Source organism: Oncorhynchus mykiss, chromosome 10, assembly GCF_057628025.1.
Source record: "Oncorhynchus mykiss isolate SJ-2025 chromosome 10, ASM5762802v1, whole genome shotgun sequence".
Taxonomy (NCBI): Eukaryota; Metazoa; Chordata; class Actinopteri; order Salmoniformes; family Salmonidae; genus Oncorhynchus; species Oncorhynchus mykiss.
The window spans coordinates 68663094-68688054 of record NC_143031.1 but is presented as its reverse complement, the minus strand read 5'-3'; the positions used below and the strand labels follow the sequence as shown (position 1 = coordinate 68688054).

At 45.0% G+C, this 24961-nt stretch overlaps 1 protein-coding gene across 4 annotated transcripts in view; it reads right to left on the bottom strand.

Annotated features, from left to right (window-relative positions):
• The window catches only part of mrb (mineralocorticoid receptor form B), a 95090-nt gene extending 74142 nt beyond the window's left edge, over positions 1-20948 (bottom strand). For 2 of the 4 annotated variants that reach the window (XM_021617183.3, XM_090185846.1), the window contains exons 1-2: positions 20490-20948; positions 17089-19035 (exon numbers count right to left, since the gene is read on the bottom strand). In XM_021617183.3, the coding sequence (XP_021472858.3) occupies positions 17089-19016 (1928 nt within the window). In that variant the 5' untranslated portion in view covers positions 19017-19035; positions 20490-20948. 4 annotated transcript variants of the gene reach the window in all.
• Positions 20949-24961: the final 4013 nt, after the last annotated feature.

Sequence of the window (24961 nt, the reverse complement as noted above, 5' to 3'; positions counted from 1 at the left end):
TGCTCCTTTGCACCCCAGTACCTGCACATTCATCTTCTGCCAAACTACCATTCCAGTGTTTAATTGCTATATTGTAATTACTTCGCCACCATGGCCTATTTATTTCCTTAACTTACCTCATTTGCACTCACTGTATATAGACGCTTTGTTTTCTTTTCTACTGTATTATTGACTGTATGTTTTGTTTATTCCATGTGTAACTCTGTGTTTTTGTATGTGTCGAACTGCTATGCTTTATCTTGGCCAGGTCGCAGTTGCAAATGAGAACTTGTTCTCAACTAGCCTACCTGGTTAAATAAAGGTGAATAAATAAATAAATAAGATGTTAACCACCTAACTCTCTCCCAATTCACCAGTGGATACAGTTACTATTAGAAGTTATAACATTAGAATTATTGACAGCGAGAATGAATGGTGCTAGTAAAGGAACAATTGAGGCCTGGACAAAATACTTGACTCTGTAAAGAATAATCTTAGCTAAAGCCCAACACATACAAATAAACAATATATTTATACCTATTTTCCTATTTTTAACATTTTCTTTGCTTTTGTTGGCTGGGTGGGGTTGGGGGAATGAGATGGGAGATTGAGGGTAGAGGCATGTTGGCTGGGTGGGGTTGGGGGAATGAGATGGGAGGTTTGGGGTAGAGGCATGTTGGCTGGGTGGGGTTGGGGGAATGGGATGGGAGGTTGGGGATGGAAGCATGTTGGCTGGGTGGGGTTGTGGGGATGGGGTGGAGGCATGTTGGCTGGGTGGGGTTGAGTGAATGGGATGGGATGGGAGGTTGGGGGTGGAGGCATGTTGGCTGGGGGGATGGGATGGGAGGTTGGGGGTGGAGGCATGTTGGTTGTGGTTGGGTAAATGGGATGGGAAATTGGGGGTGGAGGCATGTTGGCTGGGTGGGGTTGGGGGAATGGGATGGGAGGTTGGGGGTGGAGGCATGTTGGCTGGTTGGGGGAATGGGAGGGGATGGGAGGTTGGGGGTGGAGACATATTGGCTGGGTAGGATTGGGGGAATGGGATGGGAGGTTGTGGGTGGAGACATGTTGGCTGGGTAGGGTTGGGGGAATGGGATGGGAGATTGGGGGTGGAGGCATGTTGGCTGGGTGGGGTTGGGGGAATGGGATGGGATGGGAGGTTGGGGGTGGAGGCATGTTGGCTGGTTGGGGGAATGGGAGGGGATGGGAGGTTGGGGGTGGAGACATGTTGGCTGGGTAGGGTTGGGGGAATGGGATGGGAGGTTGTGGGTGGAGACATGTTGGTTGGGTAGGGTTGGGGTAATGGGATGGGAGGTTGGGGGTGGAGACATGTTGGCTGGGTAGGGTTGGGGGAATGGGATGGGAGGTTGTGGGTGGAGACATGTTGGCTGGGTAGGGTTGGGGGAATGGGATGGGAGATTGGGGGTGGAGGCATGTTGGCTGGGTGGGGGAATGGGAGGGGATGGGAGGTTGGGGGTGGAGACATGTTAGCTGGGTAGGGCTGGGGGAATGGGATGGGAGGTTGGGGGTGGAGGCCCACTTATTTTGAGTTTTTTTCCTGTATGTACTGATTGTTTTCGTTTGAGTGTCAGCCTACAGGCACAGGTTTTATAAACATAGCATTTGAAATGGATAATGTACCTGTAACCCCCCCCCCCCCAACAAAAAATAACAAAACAAATACAAATCTGTTCATTTAAAAAACGATTTCATTTTATATATAATTAGCCTTTACAGTTAAATCTTAAACCAATTGACATTGCTTTCACACATGGCTACACTTAAACATCGGGGGCCAAAGCAAATACACTCCATTTATCATAAAATTCATATTTAGAAAATAGCAGTACCATGAGCAATCTGTGAAAATGATAGAAAGCTCTTGCAAATGCATTATAGAAATACAGTAACCACAAGAGATTAACTACATTACTGTAGAAATACAGTAACCACAAGAGATTAACTGTATTAATGTAGAAATACAGTAACCACAAGAGATGAACTACATTACTGTAGAAATACTGAGCAATGTAGCTAAGCCAGTGATGTTTCTAATTTAAGAACATACAATGTTATTTGATTCAGGTACAATATGTTTCATTGGATAAAAATAGTAGCCAATGGACAAAACGGCCAGTGGTCTTGAGTAGCATGCACAGACTCATGTAGCAGGAAATGTATTGTAAGTGTATGTCCCAGCTTACTGACAGTCATTTGAATATAGTATTAACTCATTGTAGATGGTTGATTGAGCTCATGGCAGTATATTTGACCTTCTTGGCTGGCCTCTGCAATAACGGTCTATGTGACATTCGTGAAACGTAAAACACATATTATAGACTTAGGACTATATAATACAATCCTATACAGGTTTCGATGTTAACTAGGGTCCTTTAAGGCCAAGTCACAGTATTAAGTATTAAGTAGTAGAATGACAAAGCAAATCACTCATTAAAACCCAACCAATCAGAGTATGTCCCTAACACACCCACTAAATAGAATTATTTTCATCAATGTCCTCCCCAGTCCTAAGCAATGTAGCGTGCAGTAAAAGAGTATGTCTGACACATTTCCCTGTCCTTCAGTATCTGCCCTATATCGTTACCCTTTTGCTAAATATAGATTGGTGTCGTCCCAAAAAAGAAATGCCCAGTCATACATTCACTCTCCTTGTAAGTGACTCTAGCCCTCTGTGCCACATTGCTCCTGTGTACACTTCCCTCCTTTTTTAAGGAGCCCACACCTGATCTTGATTCAAACGGCCTAGTCTTTGCCACAGACAGATTTCCACTAGACATTTGCGGTAATATGATGATTATGGGGTAGAAGTCCTTAATAAGGAAAGCATTTAGCCAATTCAGACGCAAAGGCCTATTGATTTCTAATGGGCTAGCCTCAAGGTCGGACCTCCGGCAAAGAATTCTCGTCTTTCCAATAAGGATGTAATTTGTAATCCAACGCCACACCACAGCGTCCGCTCATTCTCAACCAAGAATCAATCACAACTGGCCAAGAAATATAGGCTACCAAAACCCAAAGATAGTAGTTTGGTTTTTCAAAGCTCATCATCTCACCATGACCTTCATTCGGGCAAATTTGTGATGAAGACTTAATATTCTAGGTCTGCAATTATAACACAATTGAACATTGTACCATGAAACAAGACATACTGTACATGCTTACTTTGTGTATCGCTACCAGTGCCCCAAATCAGCAGCCACATCATCAACCCACAGCCCATCATACAGTCTGTCATACAGCCAATACAGACACGTGTGAGTCTATAGACTAGAGGACCACAGAGGAAGCCAAACCACAGAGGGAATGACTGGCATAGTACGGCCCTGCAGATGTTTACTGACTACCACAATTGGGAAAGAAAACGATGGAACTAGCACACCCTGTGGCCAAAACCAATGTAATGTAGGCCTATGCTTCATTGTGGCACTGGCTCAACTAAGACAATGGAAGATTGGCTACATATTGTTCAGTAAATGTGTGAGGATCTGATTAATGAGTAGAATCCATTTCTATGATCTTTCGTCGTTAGAAATGCTGTGAACAGAGAAACGGAGGGTTTACGTGTGTGTATGTGTGTGTGTGTGTGTGTGTGTGTGTGTGTCGTAGCATCCCAGACAGCAGTCATCTGCAGCAGCTGTTGAGTGTCAAGAGTACTGAGGAGTCTATACTCTAGGAAAATGTAAAGTAAAGATCTCCTAAGGCTATACATTTCTGTGTCTATGAGGGGGTGGCCCATTAAACACTCACCCTGAGGTGAAACGAAAGGCTATGCACGGGACGGTATTCTGTAAACTTGACTCAGCATTTTTTTGTGTTCATGCTTATCTGTGTGTGTTCGGCAGACATGCTCACCTTGTTGGTAGACACACACACACACACACACTGTTTTCGTCTTGTGATGAGGGACAAAGCTTACCCCACCGCTCAATTCTCAGTTCCCATTGAGGCAGTGCAGCATAGGTGGTCTAGTCGTCCGGTTGTCTGGCTCCTGCACCAGGATGTGGCTGTCATTAAAAACAATAACCTTAGGTGCCTGCATGGTGACTCGCTGTAATTGTTTTCTCATTTGATCTACTTTCTGCCCTCCCGCTCGCCTTGCCGGGAGACAGGAATAAGTGTTTCACCTCCTCCTCTCCTCCTCTCTCAACCTTTTCAAAATCAAATCGGTCCAGTACCATAATCAACAACTTTAGAATATGCTGGGTGAGAATATGAGGGGTGAGATAAGAAGTAAAACCTTTATGCCCCATGCACCGCTCTGCCAGGTCCAACCTCCATCACACACATACGCACAGACACACACACACACACACACTCATGCATGCACACACTGCATTGTGGGTGCACAGTTCTTATTAACAGGTTTTCATCCACTGCTGTATGGAAATGTTCTCTTGTTGAGTTTTGGCTCTTACCAGTGTAATCACATGGGGAAATCACCCCTCACACTGTGAGTGTTTGGACTTTTTTCATAGTATGTGAGTGTATGTGTGCAGGTGCGTGTGCGCACACGTTTGTATGTGTGTCTTTGTGTGCCTGCGTTCAGTGTTAATGTGCGTGCGATTGTGTGTGTGCACACCCGTGTGTGTGTGTGCATTTGTGGTTGTGTGTGTTTTCATATTTTATGTAATGAGATGTAGCTTTGTTCGGATGTTGAAAATGCCACTCCGGCACTGGAGCATGTCTAATACAACCACAAAGGGGATTCTAATAAACATTACAGCACAGCCGGGAGACAACAGGACACAACGGCCCTCATTGATAGTGTTTGGTTTGACCCGTTGCAGTTTGACCTGTTTTTACGGCAGATGGCTTAGATTCAAATGTGTAGCCTTCCGAGTCTTATATTGTAGTTTAACCCGTTATTACAGTAGATTATTTCGATTTGAATCTGTGCTCTTCTGACTTTATAAGAAGTGTCGGCAAACTTCCGTCACAGAGATGGAAAGAGACCCTATTTGTCACGTACTGTACAGCAGGGACAAACTGACAGTCACTCTGGTATGACTTGTCCGTTTTTATTGGCTTTCAACATCTGGTTCTAGAATGTCCGTGACCCTGTTCTTAGCACAGAGGACACCAGCCCAGCAACATAAACAGAATCTTACTGTACATAGATTTGTCCGCTCCATGGCATCTGTTAGTGACTGCCTCGGACATGGACTGTTAGTAGCAGCACTGTACTGTAGGAAACTGTACTGCACTGTACTGTGTGGGCTGAAGTATAACAAGCAATGGCAAAACACAACGTACATTTCCAGACTGAGCCTATGACCCGGACATTGTGCTGATTGGGCTGTTCAACCTCCCACACCTCAGTATAATGTACACTGATGTTTTATTCCTCTCATTCAGACACTCATTGAAAGAAATGTCTATATGGACAAAATAATCCATACGAAGTAGAAAATATCCATAGTAAAATCTATGTATGAGCACGTGAAGGGTAAAGGGGCCCTATTAACAGAGTATTGTTAGTATAACCCGGGGCCCAGGGGTCAAGGGTTAGGGGAGTGCATCTGTCATGTGAGCAGGGACTGACGTGTTGGAGTTATGGTTGTGATGAATAGGATCGGAGGGAGGGCGTTGGCCCAGGAGTGTCAGGTTAACATTGCGTGGGAAGCTCTACTGGCAAGAATAATAACCAAGGCAATGCATTATACCGCACCACCTATTCCATTGTAGATATAGGATGTTAAACTGTAAGACCATATGTAGGCCACAAACTCTTTCTTTCTGTCCCCTGGTTTACTTGATGATTGTGGAAACGCCTCTAGGCTCTATTGTGAGTGACTTGGATCCTTCCCTGGGCTGGTCTCAAACAGGTCTGCTCAACACCTTTCACACGACCTGTCAAACAAGCTGTCCCGCAGGCCTGATGGAATGGTGTCAGCCGAGTACCTGAATGTCTATGCTCTTGAAACAGATGTTCTTATGATTCTAGAAGAATGACTGTGCACATGTTGCCGGGGTGTAAGTACATACACTGGAATGGAAGAAAGAACTCCAGGCATCTCAAACGTGTCAAAAACAACCCAAGAAAACATCCTCCTCCTCCAAAAACAAACCGGCTGCAGAAGCTTTTGCACGTGTTCCTTGTCAATAAACTGGGAAAGACATCAGAGGAGAGGTTTAGAGAATGAACTGACAATAGACTACTCTGTTCAAAGAAACTACAGTATGTGGAAGTCAGGGTACATTTGACTGCGTGGATGGATATTGGGAAAACAATCAGCTTTCAATGGCAAATGTAAGGCCAGTAAAGTGACACACAGTCATTTACCATGGAAAGGTTTGTAGTCTACAAGCTCTTTAGTTAGGTTACTCAGCTAGTTTTTCAGAGAGGCCCTAATGAACACTCCTGGATGTAGCTTGACAGACACTCAGCCCTGTTAGCCCTGGGGTGCGTCTCAAAAGGCACCCTATTCCATATGTAGTGTGCTATTTTTGACTAGAGCCCTATGGGCCCTGGTCAAACGTAGTGCACTGAAGAGAAAGGGGTGCAATTTGGAATGCAATCCTGGTCTACCCAAGGCCAAAGATAACAACTGTTGCCTGGGCTGATACAAAATTAAGCTGAAGCACACTGCTAGCTAATGCATTGAGCATAAATAGGTCAGACTTCCCCCTCTGAATAATGGGGAGAAAAGTGGACTGGCTCTACCAGAGAGGGCACCACATAAACAAAATGTCACAGCCATATCTAGATGGGATACAGTGCAATGTTGGGGCAAGATGTTTTGTTTGGCGTTGTTTACTGAAGCTGTGCCATAGTGTTAGCTATTAGCTGAAGCTGTGTCATAGTGTTAGCTGAAGCTGTGTTAGCTGTTAGCTGTGTCTTAGTGTTAGCTGTTAGCTGAAGCTGTGTCATAGTGTTATCCGTTAGCTGTGCCTTAGTGTTAGCTGTTAGCTGACGCTTCTGCTAAAGGAGCTAGTTTCATTCCACAAAAACAATGTGCCACAGCCATCTAGAGGGCCTAAATGTAGTTGTTGTTGTTTTGAGTTGTTTACTGAAGCTGGGTTATTGTGTTAGCTAAAGCTGGGTTGAAGGAGCAAGCTAGCTAGCTGCATTACTACCTGTGTTTTAAGTGCCGACAGGCTGGCTGGCTGGCCCAAGCCTCTAAGTATGTGAGTGAGCCATCCATTTAGACCGTAAAACTGCAAATTATCCCTCCAGATGTGTGCTCCAGTTATGCCTTAAGCGACGGATTAAATGCTAATTTGCATTAGGAAGATTTACTCTGCAACGGGTATTACTTGAATTTGCATCGAGGGGAAAAAACACTTTTTGTTTTCTCTGTTTCTTTTTTTTTAAGACATGACGGTGCTCCTGCAAGATAAATATGTTTTGTGTGCTGAAGGAGGTAAATCTCCTAGAAATCAGGAGTAGCACAAGAATAATCATATGCATAGACACCTGAAGCATGCAGGATCATTTCTACCCTCTCAATTACCTTGCCAATGAATACATTACTCAAAGAAGAAGACAACAAGTATTGTGTTGAGAATAATGTATAGTAACTATTCAAAAGTAAAACTAACATAACTTCATAGGTGTCTTTTGTGGCTGGAACCATAATCTCACAGTATGGGCCACTGTAACTAACAACACAACCACCCTAGCCCCTTCTGGCTTACTAACCCAGGCAGTTTGTATATAAAACATTGCTGATATTGAAGCCGGGACAGAAACCCACCTGCTTAACAGGGCTAAATCCAAATAAAAGCCGCCCTGTCTCCCTAACCGATTAGACTGAACCAAGCAGCTGAAACCAAGTGGCTGGTGTCAGCCGAAACAACAGCAGACAGTAAACAGGGAATGTCTGGCCTGTGCCAGGTACAGTGCAGTAAAACCAGGGCCAGGGGGTGCCAGTCCTAGGGCAGTGCACTGTAGAGAAACGTTGTGGGTCCACGGAGCCAATTGACAAGGAACACAATGGTTCTAGTGTATCCTGATCTGCCATTTTGGATCTAGGTTGGTCCAGGTTGTCCTATGACCAGGTCTTCCCCTAAAAAGACACCAGTCTATTTGGACATGGCAGCCAGGCACACTCGTAAACAAGACATGGGAACAAATATCTCTCACCATTGCTGTATGGAAAATATCGCTGTCAAGTCAAAAAAAAAAAATGTTTGCACAAACAAAATGTTTGAACAATTACAACAGCCTGTAAGTCACACAAGTGTTCTAGGGCGCCAGTGCCACCCCAACACATACCTTCACACAACCTGTACACAATACCGTTGGATCTGTTCTACATAACATGGGCCATTGTGGGCCAATGTCATTGTCATTAACACAAAAGCCCTGGCAATTACAGGATGATTCTCTAACCCTACCCTCCATCCCTTCCTGCAATAGGCAGCCATTTTGATTCCTGCTAAACCAGTTTACCCCTTTTTAAGTCTTGGTCACCCAATTGCGTCTGTGTCAGCTCTCTGTGTAATTTGATACAGTGTATTTTCTATGGGCTGCCATCAGACCCCTGGAAGTCTCCTTTTACCTTGGCTGGGTCACTGTATCAGAGTTTGTCCCAAAGGTGCTACATTATCAGAGCCTGTCCCCAGGGTGCTACATTATCAGAGCCTGTCCCCAGGGAGCTACATTATCAGAGATTGTCCCCAGGGTGCTACATTATCAGAGATTGTCCCCAGGGTGCTACATTATCAGAGCCTGTCCCCAGGGAACTACATCAATGAATTTTGTGACAAAGCCGAGCTCCCAATAGCCTGAGTCATAACAATCTACCAGGGATTTTATGGGGTGGGTTTTTATGGGTGCAACTCAAGACCCGACAAAGCACAGAGCACACTGGGTTAGAATATAAAGAGAAGCTCTGTGTGAGAGTATGCTACTACTAATATAGGTCGATGCCATCACAGCCATAGTGCTAGCCATTTCTTCAGATGTATTAGACATATTCTGAAGAGAACAGAGCGTCTGTGTACGTGGGTGTGTGTTGACCTAGTTAACGGACTGCTGAAGCAGAACAATTAACATTTTTTGGAAGTGTTTTCCTTAATGACATCCATTTCCGCCTATGTCAGTGTGTCGAGTCCCGTCATGTCCAGCGATGAGCTAGCTGCTAGCTAAACTAAGTAAACACAGCAGTTCAGAACTTGAATACAGACTCCAATTAAACATGAATGATGAATCGAGCCATGCCCTTATTTGGTCAGTAGAGCAGATCAGAATGCAGGGAGGAAGACAATGATGCGCTGAGAAGGAGAGGAGGGAAATCCACTCAGAAAACTCAACTAAAATGTAGTATGGATCTCACCCAAAGAACTAAACTAAATGTAGTATGGATCTCACCCAAAGAACTAAACTAAATGTAGTATGGATCTCACTCAAAGAAAACTAAACTAAATGTACTATGGATCACATTGCTTTTTATAGCTCGGATGAATGTGAATTATGTCCTTGTCCATCAAACCGATAGAAATCAAACATTTTCTAACTTAAAATCCATCTGGACACAATTAACTTATCGTAATATCAAAATCGTACAATCGAATTCTGCTGTTATGAATCATAGCCTACACCAACAATGAAGAATAAACTTAAAGGGGCACTGTGGAAGCTCATAAACAGTTGTCTATATTAATGATAGGAGCCTCAGTGTCTTGATAACTCTTTCATCAACTAGGCCTGACACTATTCTCATTCATTTCACACAGCTTTTATTGATAGAAACCAGGGCATTCGCCACAATAATCTCATGCTTTGTGTTGCAGTGGTAGGAAGTATACAGTTACATTCTCTTCATACAGTATGTAAAAGAGCTCAATGACGGACAGGGACAAGCCTCTGTATGTCAGCGATAGGTAATAATGTCTGAGCACACACACACACACACACACACACACACACACACACACACACACACACACTGTGCCCAGTACGGCCCACCCTAGAAATTTGGGCAAGTTTCATCAAACCCTGTTTCAAGAAGAGGTTGAAATGAGGACAGGCATTCTGATCCCAGCAGGGAAGGAGAAGGAGAAAGGTACAGTCAGGGAGAGAGGGGAAAGGAGGGAGGGAGGAAGGTACAGGGAGGGAGGACAGGACAGTGAGGGAGAGAGGGGAAAGGAGGGAGGGAGGAAGGTACAGTAAGAGGGAGAGAGAGAGAGGAGAAAGGAGGGAGGGAGGGAGGTACAGGGAGGGAGGAAGGTAAAGTAAGAGGGAGAGAGAGAGAGGAGAAAGGAGGGAGGGAGGAAGGTACAGGGAGGGAGGAAGGTACAGTAAGAGGGAGAGAAAGAGGAGAAAGGAGGGAGGGAGGTACAGGGAGGGAGGTACAGGGAGGGAGGAAGGTACAGTAAGAGGGAGAGAAAGAGAGGAGAAAGGAGGGAGGGAGGGACAGTCAGAGTGAACGAGAGAGAAAAGGGGGGGAAGGGAGAGAGGAATGTACAGTCAGAGGGAGAGAGAGAGAGAGGAGAAAGGAGGGAGGGAGGAAGGTACAGTAAGAGGGAGAGAAAGAGAGGAGAAAGGAGGGAGGGAGGGAGGTACAGGGAGGGAGGAATGTACAGTAAGAGGGAGAGAAAGAGAGGAGAAGGGAGGGAGGGAGGGAGGTACAGTCAGAGAGTGAACGAGAGAGAAAGGGGGGGAAGGGAGAGAGGAATGTACAGTCAGAGGGAGAGAGAGAGAGGAGAAAGGAGGGAGGGAGGAAGGTACAGTAAGAGGGAGAGAAAGAGAGGAGAAAGGAGGGAGGGAGGAAGGTATAGGGAGGGAGGAAGGTACAGTAAGAGGGAGAGAAAGAGAGGAGAAGGGAGGGAGGGAGGTACAGTCAGAGAGTGAACGAGAGAGAAAAGGGGGGGAAGGGAGAGAGGAATGTACAGTCAGAGGGAGAGAGAGAGAGGAGAAAGGAGGGAAGGAGGGAGGGAGGAAGGTACAGGGAGGGAAGAAGGTACAGTAAGAGGGAGAGAAAGAGAGGAGAAAGGAGGGAGGGAGGGAGGAAGGTACAGGGAGGGAGGAAGGTACAGTAAGAGGGAGAGAAAGAGAGGAGAAAGGAGGGAGGGAGGAAGGTACAGGGAGGGAGGAAGGTACAGTAAGAGGGAGAGAAAGAGAGGAGAAAGGAGGGAGGGAGGAAGGTACAGGGAGGGGGGAAGGTACAGTAAGAGGGAGAGAAAGAGAGGAGAAGGGAGGGAGGGAGGTACAGTCAGAGAGTGAACGAGAGAGAAAAGGGGGAAGGGAGAGAGGAATGTACAGTCAGAGGGAGAGAGAGAGAGGAGAAAGGAGGGAAGGAGGGAGGGAGGAAGGTACCGGGAGGGAGGAAGGTACAGTAAGAGGGAGAGAAAGAGAGGAGAAAGGAGGGAGGGAGGGAGGGAGGGAGGAAGGTACAGGGAGGGAGGAAGGTACAGTAAGAGGGAGAGAAAGAGAGGAGAAGGGAGGGAGGGAGGGAGGTACAGTCAGAGAGTGAACAAGAGAGAAAATGGGGGGAAGGGAGAGAGGAATGTACAGTCAGAGAGTGAGGGAGAGGGAAGTTGCAGCAACAGAGAAAGACGGGGAGGTAGGAAACTAGTAGTTACCGCTGTATAAGTATCAATTAATTAGGTCATATCCTTCCTTTTTCCTCTCATCTTTTAATGAAGAGAATCATGTTCAGTGTTTTTAACTAAGGCAGTCTTTGAATGTCATAATACAACATTTATTTCATAAGACAATAAGATTGTAATAATTATTTTATTTTAGTCCACAGCTTCAAGTAATTATTTTTGAGCACATTTCTCTCTCTTGTAGTGATAATAATGACTGGTGTTTATCACCCCTGTGATATCTCCAGTCTATGACTAACTTCCCATCTGTTAGCTCTGTCGTTTAATAAGTCCTCTTTTATCCAGCATTATACCGCACTCAACATAAAATAGTGTGTGTGTGTAAGTCACATACACAAACACAAAGGTGAGGACGCGACATACAGTAGTTCTCATGTGACAACGTGGAATTAGCAAAGACCCAGGCTTCAATGTCTTTACCTCCTCAAGGAACACCTTCCTTGCTAGGGCAGGGAAAGACACCTTGGACATGACCCCCAACACCCCTGTCTCACATTCACATCCCAAACGAGCAACTAACGTCCCTCACAGCCTCACAACCCACAATGCACTGGGGCCAGCCGCACCGAACCACACCACGAGGACGTGGATTTAATTAGATATTAGTATCCAGCCGCGTCTGAATTAATCAAATCAATGCTACTCATTAATTTAGTAGAAGAACATACAATTAAAGGGCTATTAGCGTTCTCTCAGGAGTCTGCCCTTTCATCCTGCCAGTAGAACATTGGGACTTGGCCCAGGTCCAGAGGCAAAGCGTTCTCTTTTAACCAGCACTTCCTCTCCTCCGCCTGACTCGATTCTACTCCTCTTCTCCAGGCTGGTGCCATAGAAGTACAATGACTAGATGTAGTAGGTGCAAAAAATAAACATTGGCGTCACTTTAAATCGATACTCTCTTTTATCCATAAGCATAACATTTAGTGGGAGGATGATAGAGAAATATGTTTTATTTTTGTATTTGCATGTTTGTGGTACTGATCTAGACCCAGACACCAGGTACCTTACAAGTGTACTGGGCCTTTTGGGTTGTATCTTAATTTGGTCCCTGGCCACATTGATTTAAACACTCACACCATTTCCATGACTTAATGGTGCTTGACAGCATTTATCCTGTAAGTAGCTCGTCATTTAGGATGGCGTCTCAAGAGTTTTAAACAAAACTCTAGAAATGTCAACACACTGTAGCATAGTCCCAGTCAATGCTTAACAGGGCACTCTCTAAATAGGGTGACAAGAGATCTGGAGATTTAGGGAATGAGCACACAAATAATCCAGCACCCAAAACTAGGTCATTTTATAGTAATATGTTTTGTTCAGATAATTTATCATTTGATCATGGCTGTGTATATCTCAATTGAGGAGGTAAGGAAACTAGACTGAAAATAAGATTTTAAGCTTTTACATAGACTTTGAAGTAGTACTGTATTGTACATGGGACTGTAGGGTCCCCTACAAGCTTTAAACAGTAAATACTTCTATCGGATTCCCTACAAAACATACAGTCAAATATAATCTTATTTAAATACAGCAGGGGAAATCCTCTGCGTTCAAAATGTCAATCTCTGCACCGCATACAGCTGGCCACCTGTTTCTCCCAAAGCACTGAAGCAAACTAGGCTCTGACTGAAAATATTTCTGGGCCAAGGAGATTCTTTTTCTCTCTTTTTTTTTTTTTGCTCTTGTGAATTAAAGTTAAAACGCTTTCGCTCTGAGTAATCCAGACTCCTCCGACGAACAGTCATTTTTAATTAAAAACATTACCCCATATACAGAGGAAACCAAAGTGAAGCCTGAAAAAAATACTAACTGCACAGGGATTTCTCTCTCTACTTCGACCTAGCAGTCTCTCGATTTTCTCTCTCTCTTGCTCTCTCTCACTCTCTTGATATTCTCTCCCTCTCTCACTCTGTCTCTCTGTTTCAATCTTTCTTTCTTTCTCCCTCCCTCCCTCCCTCCCTCCCTCCCTCCCTCCCTCCCTCCCTCCCTCCCTCCCTCCCTCCCTGCCATTCAAGGCTTCAGTTGATCAAAGGAAGTTCCAGTTTCTTGCTGGTTTTTAACGGTTATGTAACTTTCTCCTGATGAAATACTGGCTTGGGAACAATACTAACCCACCCAGAGCTGAACTGGACCATAGAATTCCTGCAATTGGACTTTTTGGGGTTATGTGATCCTGGCAGGAAGTCAATCCAACTCACACTGCGGCAACGCTTGGCTACTTGGAACGATTGTAAACACCCTAATAAAATGTAATTAATAGGTACCATTTACATTGTTTACTGAGTAACTTTGATTAATCACATAAAAACAAGCAACCTCAGCACAGGAATATAACTAAATAAAGCAATATTTCTGAACCACAGGGATATGGGTCTTCCACAGTGCAGTTTTGATTGAACCCCTCCTCTTGTGATGAGCTATGTGTAGATGGAATGAAGTGTTCTTTCCCTGAGAACAGCAGGACTCTGGCTAGTCTTCCCCAGTGCGTGTTTGACTGAACCTCTCCTGTGAGGAGCCAAGTGTATAGTTTTATAGAGAGGGGCAGTTCCAGTGCTGTGTCTGTATCTGGGTCTCTGCCATACGGCCAGGCCAGGCCCCACCTCTGACTGTCATCCTGCCTGACATTTGGGGGCTAAGCTGTATCTCATTAGGCCTAGGGTGGCAGTGATCCCGTCAACATCACTTGAAGATCTGGCTCCCACCATAGGGGAAGAAGACAGGTTGTCTCCAAGGTAACGGCCAGATCATTTGGCAGGAACTTGCTGCCTTGTTATCCCACAGAAACCCACAGATACTGTAGGCAGCGCAGCTGGCACACACGCACACATACATACACACACACACACACACACACACCAATACACGTGTGCAAAGACAAACACACGTTTAGTACCTCCACTGCACATAGACATCAGCTCCCTCTCTGCCAATCAAACATCCGGCTATTCCTCTGTGTCCAGTATTGATTTAAAACACAATGAAGCCAGGGGCGGGCCAACCGTTTAGGAAAAACCATTGAGTTCATTTGCTGCTCGTACCCTAGGGATAATCATTCTCACTGTTGAAAGAGAAATTGATTTCTGTTAATCATGAGCCAGCGTTATTCAAATCAGTGTGTGTGTGTGTGTGTGTGTGTGGGGGGGGGGGGGGGGGGGTCAAGTCAAACCAGGCCAGATATCTTGAAAGAGGGGGTTAGAGAGGGTTATACAAGCAGAGTCAAGTATTTAGGTCATAAAGGGCAGTAGAAAATAGTTTTTTTGGGGGGGGTTGTTACAGTCAATGACATGAGTTTGCATATAACCATCGAACTGACAGAATGGCATGTAAATCTAACTCATTCCCACCTGATCTCAACTAAGTCTCTGGCCCCATATTCACAAAGAGTCTTTAGATTAGGAGTGCCGATCTAAGATCACTTACGACTTTTAGTACATAATGAATAACATTTTATGGACATTTTACAACCTGACCCTAGATCAGCACTCCTACTCTAAAAACACTTTTTGAATACATGCCCTAACCCCCTGTCACATACTCTACTGTACATCCTGAATGCCAAAAGTGGACTGACCATTCCATAGCCAAGTATGACAAGAATAGCCCTGATCAGACAGCCAGAACAACTGGATGAATTGTAGCATGGCCTATCGATAGGAGGTCAATGGGACAGGGACTAACCTCCTGGACCAACATAACAGCCTCAGGACAAAGGCTGACATGACCATTGCCCCATTTTTAACCAGCCTGATGATGCTATTGGTGCTATTTTGAGTGAGACTGGATAATTGTTGTAGATCTGTTTGTGAGTGCGTTCAAATAAAGTGGTTGGGGAGAGAGAGAAATCATTAGTTACGACCAATGATGTATACAAACCCTGGATTGCTGATGCTATGTATTGGCCATTGAGAGGCTTTGAAGTCACTGGTCGGCCATATTGGCACTTCCCCCAGTAGGAGCAGTCCTCCATAGGAATGAATGGAATTCTACAGTATTTCAATTAAATGTTATTGGATTATCTTTTGCTATAGTGGGGAAAGTAACATTAGTAAGCTAAAAAAAATATATACTAAAGGAAAATAGATGATGTAGTTTTTTAATTTTTTATGTTTATCTCACATAATATAATTTAAGATTATGCATTATGGTGTCTGTCATATAATACATGTGGCAAAATGAATGTAGACATGAATAAATGCATTTCTAAAACTTCCAAAATATTGTCTACAACGTAAGGGAGTGCTAACATGGAGGCACGGTGGTTTACACCACCATTAATAAACATCCCCTCTGTGAAATGAACAAAAATGAAGAAATATATCACACCCAAAACAACTCCCAAACTCTCCAAATACCAGAGCCATAATCATATCTTCACATCTTTAAATGAACTGTAAACAAACTCCTTCTGCAAGGAAGGAATTCCTTATGTGACTCCTTCACATACTGAAATTGCAACAAAGTTGGATCATTTTTTCCCAATTTCCTGGTTGGTTTCATAGCTGTGATACTTTTGTTTTATTCATCCTGGATCTTAATATCACAATGCTGTATTTAGCTTCACACTCAACTGGGACATCAGATAAACTGTCCGAACAACAACTGTGTCAAAGTTAGACGTTGCCATATTTGCCTGTGCAAAACAAACCGTTTTTCTGCATGTTTGTTTTTGTTTGGTGGCCGGGGCTCTGCCCTGCAAGGCAACTGTTTGTTTCCTACATCTGGCAACAAAAGCATGTGATCAATCATTCATAATAATTTATGACGTCGCCACATAATGGCCAGCCCAGGCTCCTAAAAATATATTTGCATTACACAAGGTCCCTTCAGGACCTCTCAATAACAGTACAATAAATGTTGTTTTTGTCCATACACATAGCTCTGATAAGAGAACAAACTTTAGCCTCTGTTACACTGCTGCCCTGGCCCTATTTTCTACTGTATGTTGCGATGTTGCTATCTCATGCTGGACCCCATCCCTTAGTTCCTGTTCTCCCAGCCAAGCCAACATCCCGCTACTTTTCCCTTTCCCAAACCTTGTTGTTATTAGTATTTTGGTAGTCCCCAACTCGGAGCAAACGCCCTTCTTTAACCTCTCAGTCCTTAGCAACATGGTCTTTAAGTCAGACACATTGTCCCCTTCATTCATCCTGTCACACTGTAGTAAACAGACTCAGTTCCACCCAAAAGCTACATAGCAGGGAGCATCTCTCTGCACATGAGTGCCCTTGGATTATACCACTGGGTGTGCTTTGTGCAGATGCTGTGGACAATCCATCACGTCTTATAACAAGTCTAAAGTAACATAAAGTAACAAGTCTAAAGTATTCTGAGCCAGCACTCTTACTGTACTGGAGTTGTGCAGCAGCACTACAATCCCACAATGCTGTTTGTTTTCTGCTTCAACTTTTCTATATTGAAAGTAACAAACATTTCTGAGCCAGCCAGCCGCTCGTACTGTGCTGGAGTTGTGCAGCAACACTACAGTACCCACAATGCAGTTTGTTTTTGTCCATACATGGATTTCTTTCTTACCTTGACATGCTGTCTGGCATGCAGCCGTGACCTGGATAGCCCTCTCCTCTTGGACCCTGCGACATGCCGGGCCGGGATTTCCACGACTCCATTAACGCGGTAACAGGCGAAATTAGATTCAACAAGGGGTTCGTCCCGTGATCCCTTGGGTCGTGCCGTGAGAAAGACATTGTCCCCTGCGCTCCGATCTGGTAGTGAAACGAGTGTCCGCCTGAATTAACACCCACAATGGCCGAGGTGGGCACAACGTTGTTGTTGTTCTCTTGGTAGTAGCTGCCATCGTTGTTCTCTTGTTTAACTTTAGACAGGAGGTTGTGGGGGAACACGCCGGCTTCGTAACTGCCATTCATCTCCGTGCCCGGAGGTCCCAAGATCCCAGAGAGACTGTATTCGTCAATGTTGTCCCTCAGAGACAAGTAGGTAATCTCGGACGGACCTGACTGGAAGAGACCCATAGAGTGTTGCTGCTGCTGCTCAGTGTAGCACTGAGGATTCATGCATCCGCCGCCATCTTTGTTTGGCTCACTTTTTATCTGTGTGATGAAAGGTGAGCCATTGCCGGGGCAGCCAGTGGCCTGGTTACACTTTGTGTTGTTGCTACCATTACCCAGACACATGCTCCTATAGTCCGTGTCGGGTTCATTCTTGATGAACTTCACCATACCCATGTGGTCCAGGCCTACGTTGAACATCTCCCCGTCCACGCTCTCCACCTTGGGGAACTCAAACTCCTTGAAGTCCTGCTGGTCTCTTCGTCCCTCGGGACTGTTGGAGTCATTCTGGACCAGGCCCAGTTCACTAGCAGGGCTGGACACAGCAAAACCACCCCCACCGCCAGAGGGGTTCCTGGGGCTCGAGGAGATTGCCATGGGGCCCCCGGAGGTCGGACTGGAGATAGACGATGAAGCCCTCATGTTGTTGGTGCTGCCAGTGGGGCTGGAGACAGACGATGACCTCATGTTGGTAGAGGTGCTGCATGACGGTGGGGAGCGCACACTGCTCATGCTTTGTGGGCTGGAGATGGGTGAGCGCATCACATTGAGGGGGCTGGTGAGTGGAGGCGACCCCACCGTGCTGGAGCCTGCCGGGCTGCAGGTGGCCGAGTTCCTTCTGTGGACGTGGTTGTGGGCCAGAGCTGGTCCGGCAGCGTTATGCTGGTTGACGGGGTTACTGATGGTCGTACAGGTGAACGGCCCCCCAAAGCAGGTGGGGCTGGTGGTGGACGAAACTAGGTTGTTGCTGCCCCCGGGGCTGGAGATGGAGCTGGGCGCCTGGGGGCTGCAGGACAGAGACAAGCCCAAGACGGCTGACCCTGATGGGGTTCCAGATGAGCAACAATCCCCTGGGGTGGAGCTAGGCTGCTTCAGGAACCCCGTAGAAGGGGACATCAACTTGGGGCTCCCCGTGGACGCAGCACACTGGCTGTCCTCGAGACAGGGGCGCCCACAAACTCCCGCTGGGTACATCTTCCCCGGACTACAATGACCCCCCTGTTGGCCGAAGCCACCAAAGTCTGTGGCCTCCCTGGCCGCGTTCATATACAAGCCCATGGACTCAGCCACAGTTTTGGACAGCTCCTTGGAGTCCATCATCTCTGGCTTCCTCCCATGGAGGGAACTGTTAAAGAGGGGGAGAACAAAAGGCTGGTGTTGGTTCTGGGTCAGTTTGAGAGTAGGCTGCTGCTCTGGCTTCTTCTTCTCTTCGTTGTTATTGTTACTCTCCTTGCTGTCGGCTGTGTTGCTGCTGGGGGAGCAGCTGACATTGACTATGTCCATCAGGACATCACTGTTGCTGTTCAGGTTCAGGCTGTCGGCCTCCTCGGCTCCGCTGCAGCAGTAGTCCATGGCACTGCTGGGGACATGGGACCATCTGTTCTTCTCTGTGTCCGTGGATCCTTCGAAGAAACTTGGGTATCTTTTGGTCTCCATCGCTGGGTCATTGATTTACCTGCAGGTTGTAGGAATACATTAATTTGATGAATGCTGTCTGTTTAAATATGAATTCAAAGTGGTAGGGTATTTTTTATGCATTATTCACATAGCATGCAAAAGCTGCTGGAATCTCACATTGCCGAAGCTGAAGGGGGGGGGGGGGTCATAGAACGATTTGTGTTGTCATGTCTGAGTAATACTCGTTCTATGACTCAATTCCCCATCACACCTTATCATACATTGCAAGTTACTTCTTATAATGCATTTCTTTAGATGTATGACATGATACCTTCTGGTTTGCAGGATTAATTGCACTAACTGTACTGTTAAATCGCCAAGTCAGTACAGTTTGATTTAAAAAAAAATACATGACGTAGTTTTATAGTTTTAATTTCCTCCTCTTGGGCACTTCCATTGGATAGAGACAGACACAGCGTCAGATAAACTTTCATCACGGATTGGTCCGACGATTCTGTCAATCCGCTATTGTTTTTTCAAACACAACATAGCTGCGACATAACTTGAAAATGGTATCTATCTTTGAGCGTCTTCTGGAAAACATATAACAACTTTCTAGAATAATTCAATGCGCAATATTGACCCATGCTATCACATTTAGCCCTTTATATTATGCGTATTGTAATGTTGTTGTTCCTAAACTTATGCCCTGGTAAACTTATATTTTAGCCTACTGTCAAAGAGAAGGACTAAAGAAAAACACTGATATTTTGATGAGGTGACCTAATTACGGGTTAGGCTATACTAAATGAGAACGCTTATGAGATATGATAGTTGTCGACGCACAAACTACAAAAACAGGTAGGCTACATGCCAGGTTGTCACGACAGATGAAGGCTATGCAATATTTTGGGGGGCAATCTGATCTACCAAAATGCACATCACAGTTTTGACATTGATGGCAACTGATCGAAGAGTGTGCAAAACTATTTCAAAAGTGCATTAATAGTTAGCAGGCAGGTCATTTCAGACATCTCAGTTCTGCAATGACAGCAGAGCAAGCCGTACTCTTATCCATTATTTCTTATTGTAAAGAATGATTATCTGATGGAAATGTCGCTGGAGACAAAGTTCAAGTTGTTATTAACTGATCTTTGAAAAGTCATAAACAACTGATTTTAAGTTTAGATTCCATAATAAATAAATGTCCCAATAGCCTGCTGGGCGCAAATAAGTCCAATTATTATTATTATTATTATTAGGCTATTTTTATTGTTTAGAGAGAAAGAGAAAGAGAGCAGCCTTTAATTGTATTTATAGCCTATACTGTAGTTCGCAATCTGTCCGAGCGGTCCCTCGGGATATAGTTCAAAGTTAAAGATTTCCTGGGGATAATTCAGGTGACAATTAAAGTGATTTACATTTCGTTTAGGGAGTTGACATATTCATCTATGTATTATAATAACCACAAGTATTTTACCTACCTCGAGCTATATCATTCTGCGCCCTTACCTTAATTACGACATTCAGATTTGTCAAGTGGCTGTGTTGCTGGGCGGCAATAATCCAGAAGAGAGAATAAAGACACGAAACCAAGCCTGTACCTTATTTCTTCTTCTTTACAATATCCCCCACTTCAGCTTTTCTGCATTTTCTCTTTCCATACATGTAGTTTCAGTTCTGACAGCTCAACGCACAGAACAGTAGGCTAGAACTCTGCTAGGCTGCGTAGCCTATATCACTCGTAATCCTCAACATCAAGACGCTGCTTGGACACACCGATCGAGAGAGACATATAGATCGGTCGCATCAGATATTCTCACATTCGGACCATAATTCCGCAGATTTATGATTTTCTAGCCATTCGATAGAATGACTGATAAAAACAGCGAAGGAGTCAGACAGACTTGCAGTGCGACGTCATTCTGTGCACATGAACCCTCCTTCTGTAACGAGTGCAATACAAACTCTGAAGGGGTGGCGGGGACGAGAGAGGGAGAGTGGAGGGGAGGGAGGGAGGGGAGTGCGTTCGGTCGCAGGCTCCTGAGCACAGGGACGCTATTGCGCTGGAAATAGGGTAACTTTACATTTGAAGTATGGTTGAGTTTCTCCGTTTTAACACTTAATACTCAAAATGCTTTTTGGATAGGAGGAGACGTCTCATGAGCAAAACAATGTTTTTTATATAGTGTAGCACACAATAATACATTGCAGTGGGCTATAAATACGACATTTACTAATAGGCCTAAATTCAACATGAATAAAATACACAGTAGGCCTATTCATGTTGCAAAAAAAACAGGTATATTATGCATAGTATGCATCGTTTACCACTTTGAAATCTAACTATTGCTCTTTGACAATGGCACTGTGCTTTGCAAGGCTGACATTTTGCACATTTATCTGTAATAATGGGCTGGTGTGGGGTTATACTAACTGTATGCCAACTTGTTGTTTGAGTACTAGACAAAAACACCCACAGACCCTGACGCGGATATATGTTAATAGCTGTCTGACATATATGGCATAGGTCTAATGAGACTGTTACATCTTCCCCCTTGGCAGGAACTGGCTGGATAATCTATCAACCTTTCTTAGTCAGAGATAGGTTATGAAGATAAAACCATCAACAACAGTAAGTGTTTAGTGCCTATGAATCATAAATAAGCATCAAATGATCCTTAATGATGATATGTAGTGGGCATAATACATGATAATACACAAGTCTTGTTCAGATGATTAAAAAAACATTCTGCTGTGTAGTGTTAGCAGAGTGAAATCAAAACAGGATGTTGGTGCTTTTCCTCTGACTACATCCTTTGATCTTAGATAGGAGCGACTAATAACCCATAATATATCAATCCCAGCACACTGGACACGTCACTAAGTCATAGAGGTGAATTCAGTGATTTCTCTCGGCTTTATAGCCTATATGCATACAGTGGAGAGATACAGTGGAGCTCAGTTTTAGTACAGTATTGCAACATGTTATGACTGGAGAAATTGTATCCACAGGATGGCGCTATATTTCAGTTTCTGATCTGGCAATCCAAATCGTATTAAATCAAATCAAAAATTGTATTTGTCACATGCGCGGAATACAAGAAGTGTAGACCTTACAGTGAAATGCATACTTACAAGCCCTTAACCAACAAACTTAAGAAAAAATAACTGTTAAGTAAAAAATAACTATAACAAATAACTAAAGAGCAGCAGTATAATAAAAATAGCGAGGCTATATACAGGGGGTACCGGTACAGAGTCACTGTGCCGGGGACACCGGTTAGTTGAGGTAATATGTACATGTAGGTAGAGTTAAAGTGACTCTGTATAGATAATAAACAGAGAGTAGCAGCAGCATAAAAGGGGTGGGGGGTGGGGGGGTGCAACGCAAATAGTCTGGGTAGCCATTTGATTAGCTGTTCAGGAGTCTTATGGCTTGGAGGTAGAAGCTGTTAAGATGTGTCTTTTGGACCTAGACTTGGCGCTTCAGTACCGCTTTGCCACCCTAGTCATAGAACAGTCTATGAGTAGGGTGGCAAGAGTCCTTTACATTTTTTAAGCGTTCCTCTGACACCGCCTGGTATAGAGGTCCTGGATGGCAGGAAGCTTGGCCCCAGTGATGTACTGGGCCATACGCACTACCCTCTGTAGTGCCTTGCAGTCGGAGGCCGAGCAGTTGCCATACCAGGCAGTGATGCATCCAGTCAGGATGCTCTCGATGGTGCAGCTGTAGGATCTGAGGACCCATGCCAAATCTTTTCAGTCTCCTGAATGGGAATAGTCTTTGTCGTGCCCTCTTCACAGCTGTCTTGGAAACTTGAAGCTCTCAAAAACTTGAAGCTCTCAACCTGCTCCACTACAGCCCCGTCGATGAGAATGGGGATGTGCTCAGTCCTCCTTTTCCTGTAGTCCACAATCATCTCCTTTGTCTTGATCACGTCGAGTGAGAGGTTGTTGTCCTTGCACCACACGGTCAGGTCCCTGACCTCTTACCTATAGGCTGTGTCATCATTGTCGGTGATCAGGCCTACCACTGTTGTGTCATCAGCAAACTTAATGATGATGTTGGAGTCGCGCCTGGCATGGCAGTCATGAGTGGACAGGGACTGAGCACGCAACCCTGAGGGGCCCTGTTTTGAGGATCAGCGTGGCGGATGTGTTGTTACCTAACCTTACCACCTGGGGGCGGCCCGTCAGCAAGTCCAGGATCCATTTGCAGAGGGAGGTGTTTAGTCCCAGGGTCCTTAGCTTAGTGATGAGCTTTTAGTGTTGTGTGCTGAGCTGTAGTCAATGAACAGCATTCTCACATAGGTGTTCCTTTTGTCCAGGTGGGAAAGGGCAATGTGGAGTGCAATAGAGATTGCATCATCTGTGGATCTGTTAGTGCGGTATGCAAATTGGAGTGGGTCTAGGGTTTTTGGGAAGTTGACTGAGGCAAGTTGACTGAGAACACGTTCTCATTTACAGCAACGACCTGGGGAATAGTTACAGGGTAGAGGAGGGGGGATAATGGTGTTTCTGTGAGCCATGACCAGCCTTTCAAAGCACTTCATGGCTACATACGTGAGTGCTACTGGTCGGTAGTTATTTAGGCAGGTTACCTTAGTGTTCTTGGGCACAGGCACTATGGTGGTCTGCTTGAAACATGTTGGTATTACAGACTCAGTCAGGGACAGGTTGAAAATGTCATTGAAGACACTTGCCAGTTGGTCAGCGCATGCTCGGAGTACACGTCCTGGTAATCCGTCTGGCCCTACGGCCTTGTGAATGTTGACCTGTTTAAAGGTCTTACTCACATCGGCTACTGAGAGCGTGATCATACAGTCGTCCGAAACAGCTGATGCTCTCATGCATGTTTCAGTGTTACTTGCCTCGAAGTGAGCATAAAAGTAATTTATCTCGTCTGGTAGGCTTGTGTCACTGGGAAGCTCGCAGCTGTTTTTCCCTTTGTAGTCTGTCATAGTTTGCAAGTCCTGCCACATTCGATGAGCGTCAGAGCCAGTGTACTACAATTCAGTCTTAGTGCTGTGTTGATGCTTTGCCTGTTTGGGATAGTGAGGTTTCATATAAGCTTCCGGGTTAGAGTCCCGCTTCTTGAAAGCGGCAGATCTAACCTTTAGCGTAGTGTGGATGTTGCCTGTAATCTATGGCTTCTGGTTGGGGGTATGTACGTACAGTCAAGTTAAAGTTGTCATGATGGTGTGACATGTTTGCATCTTTGAGATAACATTCTCACTTTTGTATATAATTTTTTAAAGTATTGGGCTGGAACAATAACAGTTGTACCCAGTGGGCTGAATTCAGTATCCCCTGATCCCAGTTCAGTTTCCCCTGAGCCAGACATCACCCTACAGTTGTATACAGTGGACGGAATTCAGTATCCCCTGATCACAGTTCAGTTTCCCCTGAGCCAGACATAATCGGCAGCTGGGAGTCAGTGGAGTGCAGTGGAGGCTGGTGGTAGGAGCTATAGGAGGACAGACTCATTGTAATGGCTGGAATGGAATAAATGGAACTGAGTCAAACGTGGTACCCATATGTGTTATGTGTTTGATACCATTCAATTTATTCCAGCCTTCACAGAGAGACAGAGAGAGAGAGAGACACAGAGAGAGAGAGAGAGACACAGAGAGAGAGAGAGAGACACAGAGAGAGAGAGAGAGACACACAGAGAGACACAGAGAGAGAGAGACTTCTATATGGTATTTACAGGTTCATTTGAGGGCCATGACCAAAGTGAAGCTAGCTACAGTACATCTACCAGCAGACACAACAGACAGACAGACAGACAGACAGACAGAGAGAGAGAGAGAGAGAGAGAGAGAGAGAGAGAGAGAGAGAGCACTTCTCTATGGTATTTACAGGTTCATTTGAGGGCCATGACCAAAGTGAAGCTAGCTACAGTACATCTACCGACAGACAGACAGACAGAGAGAGAGCGAGAGCACTTCTCTATGGTATTTACAGGTTAATTTGAGGGC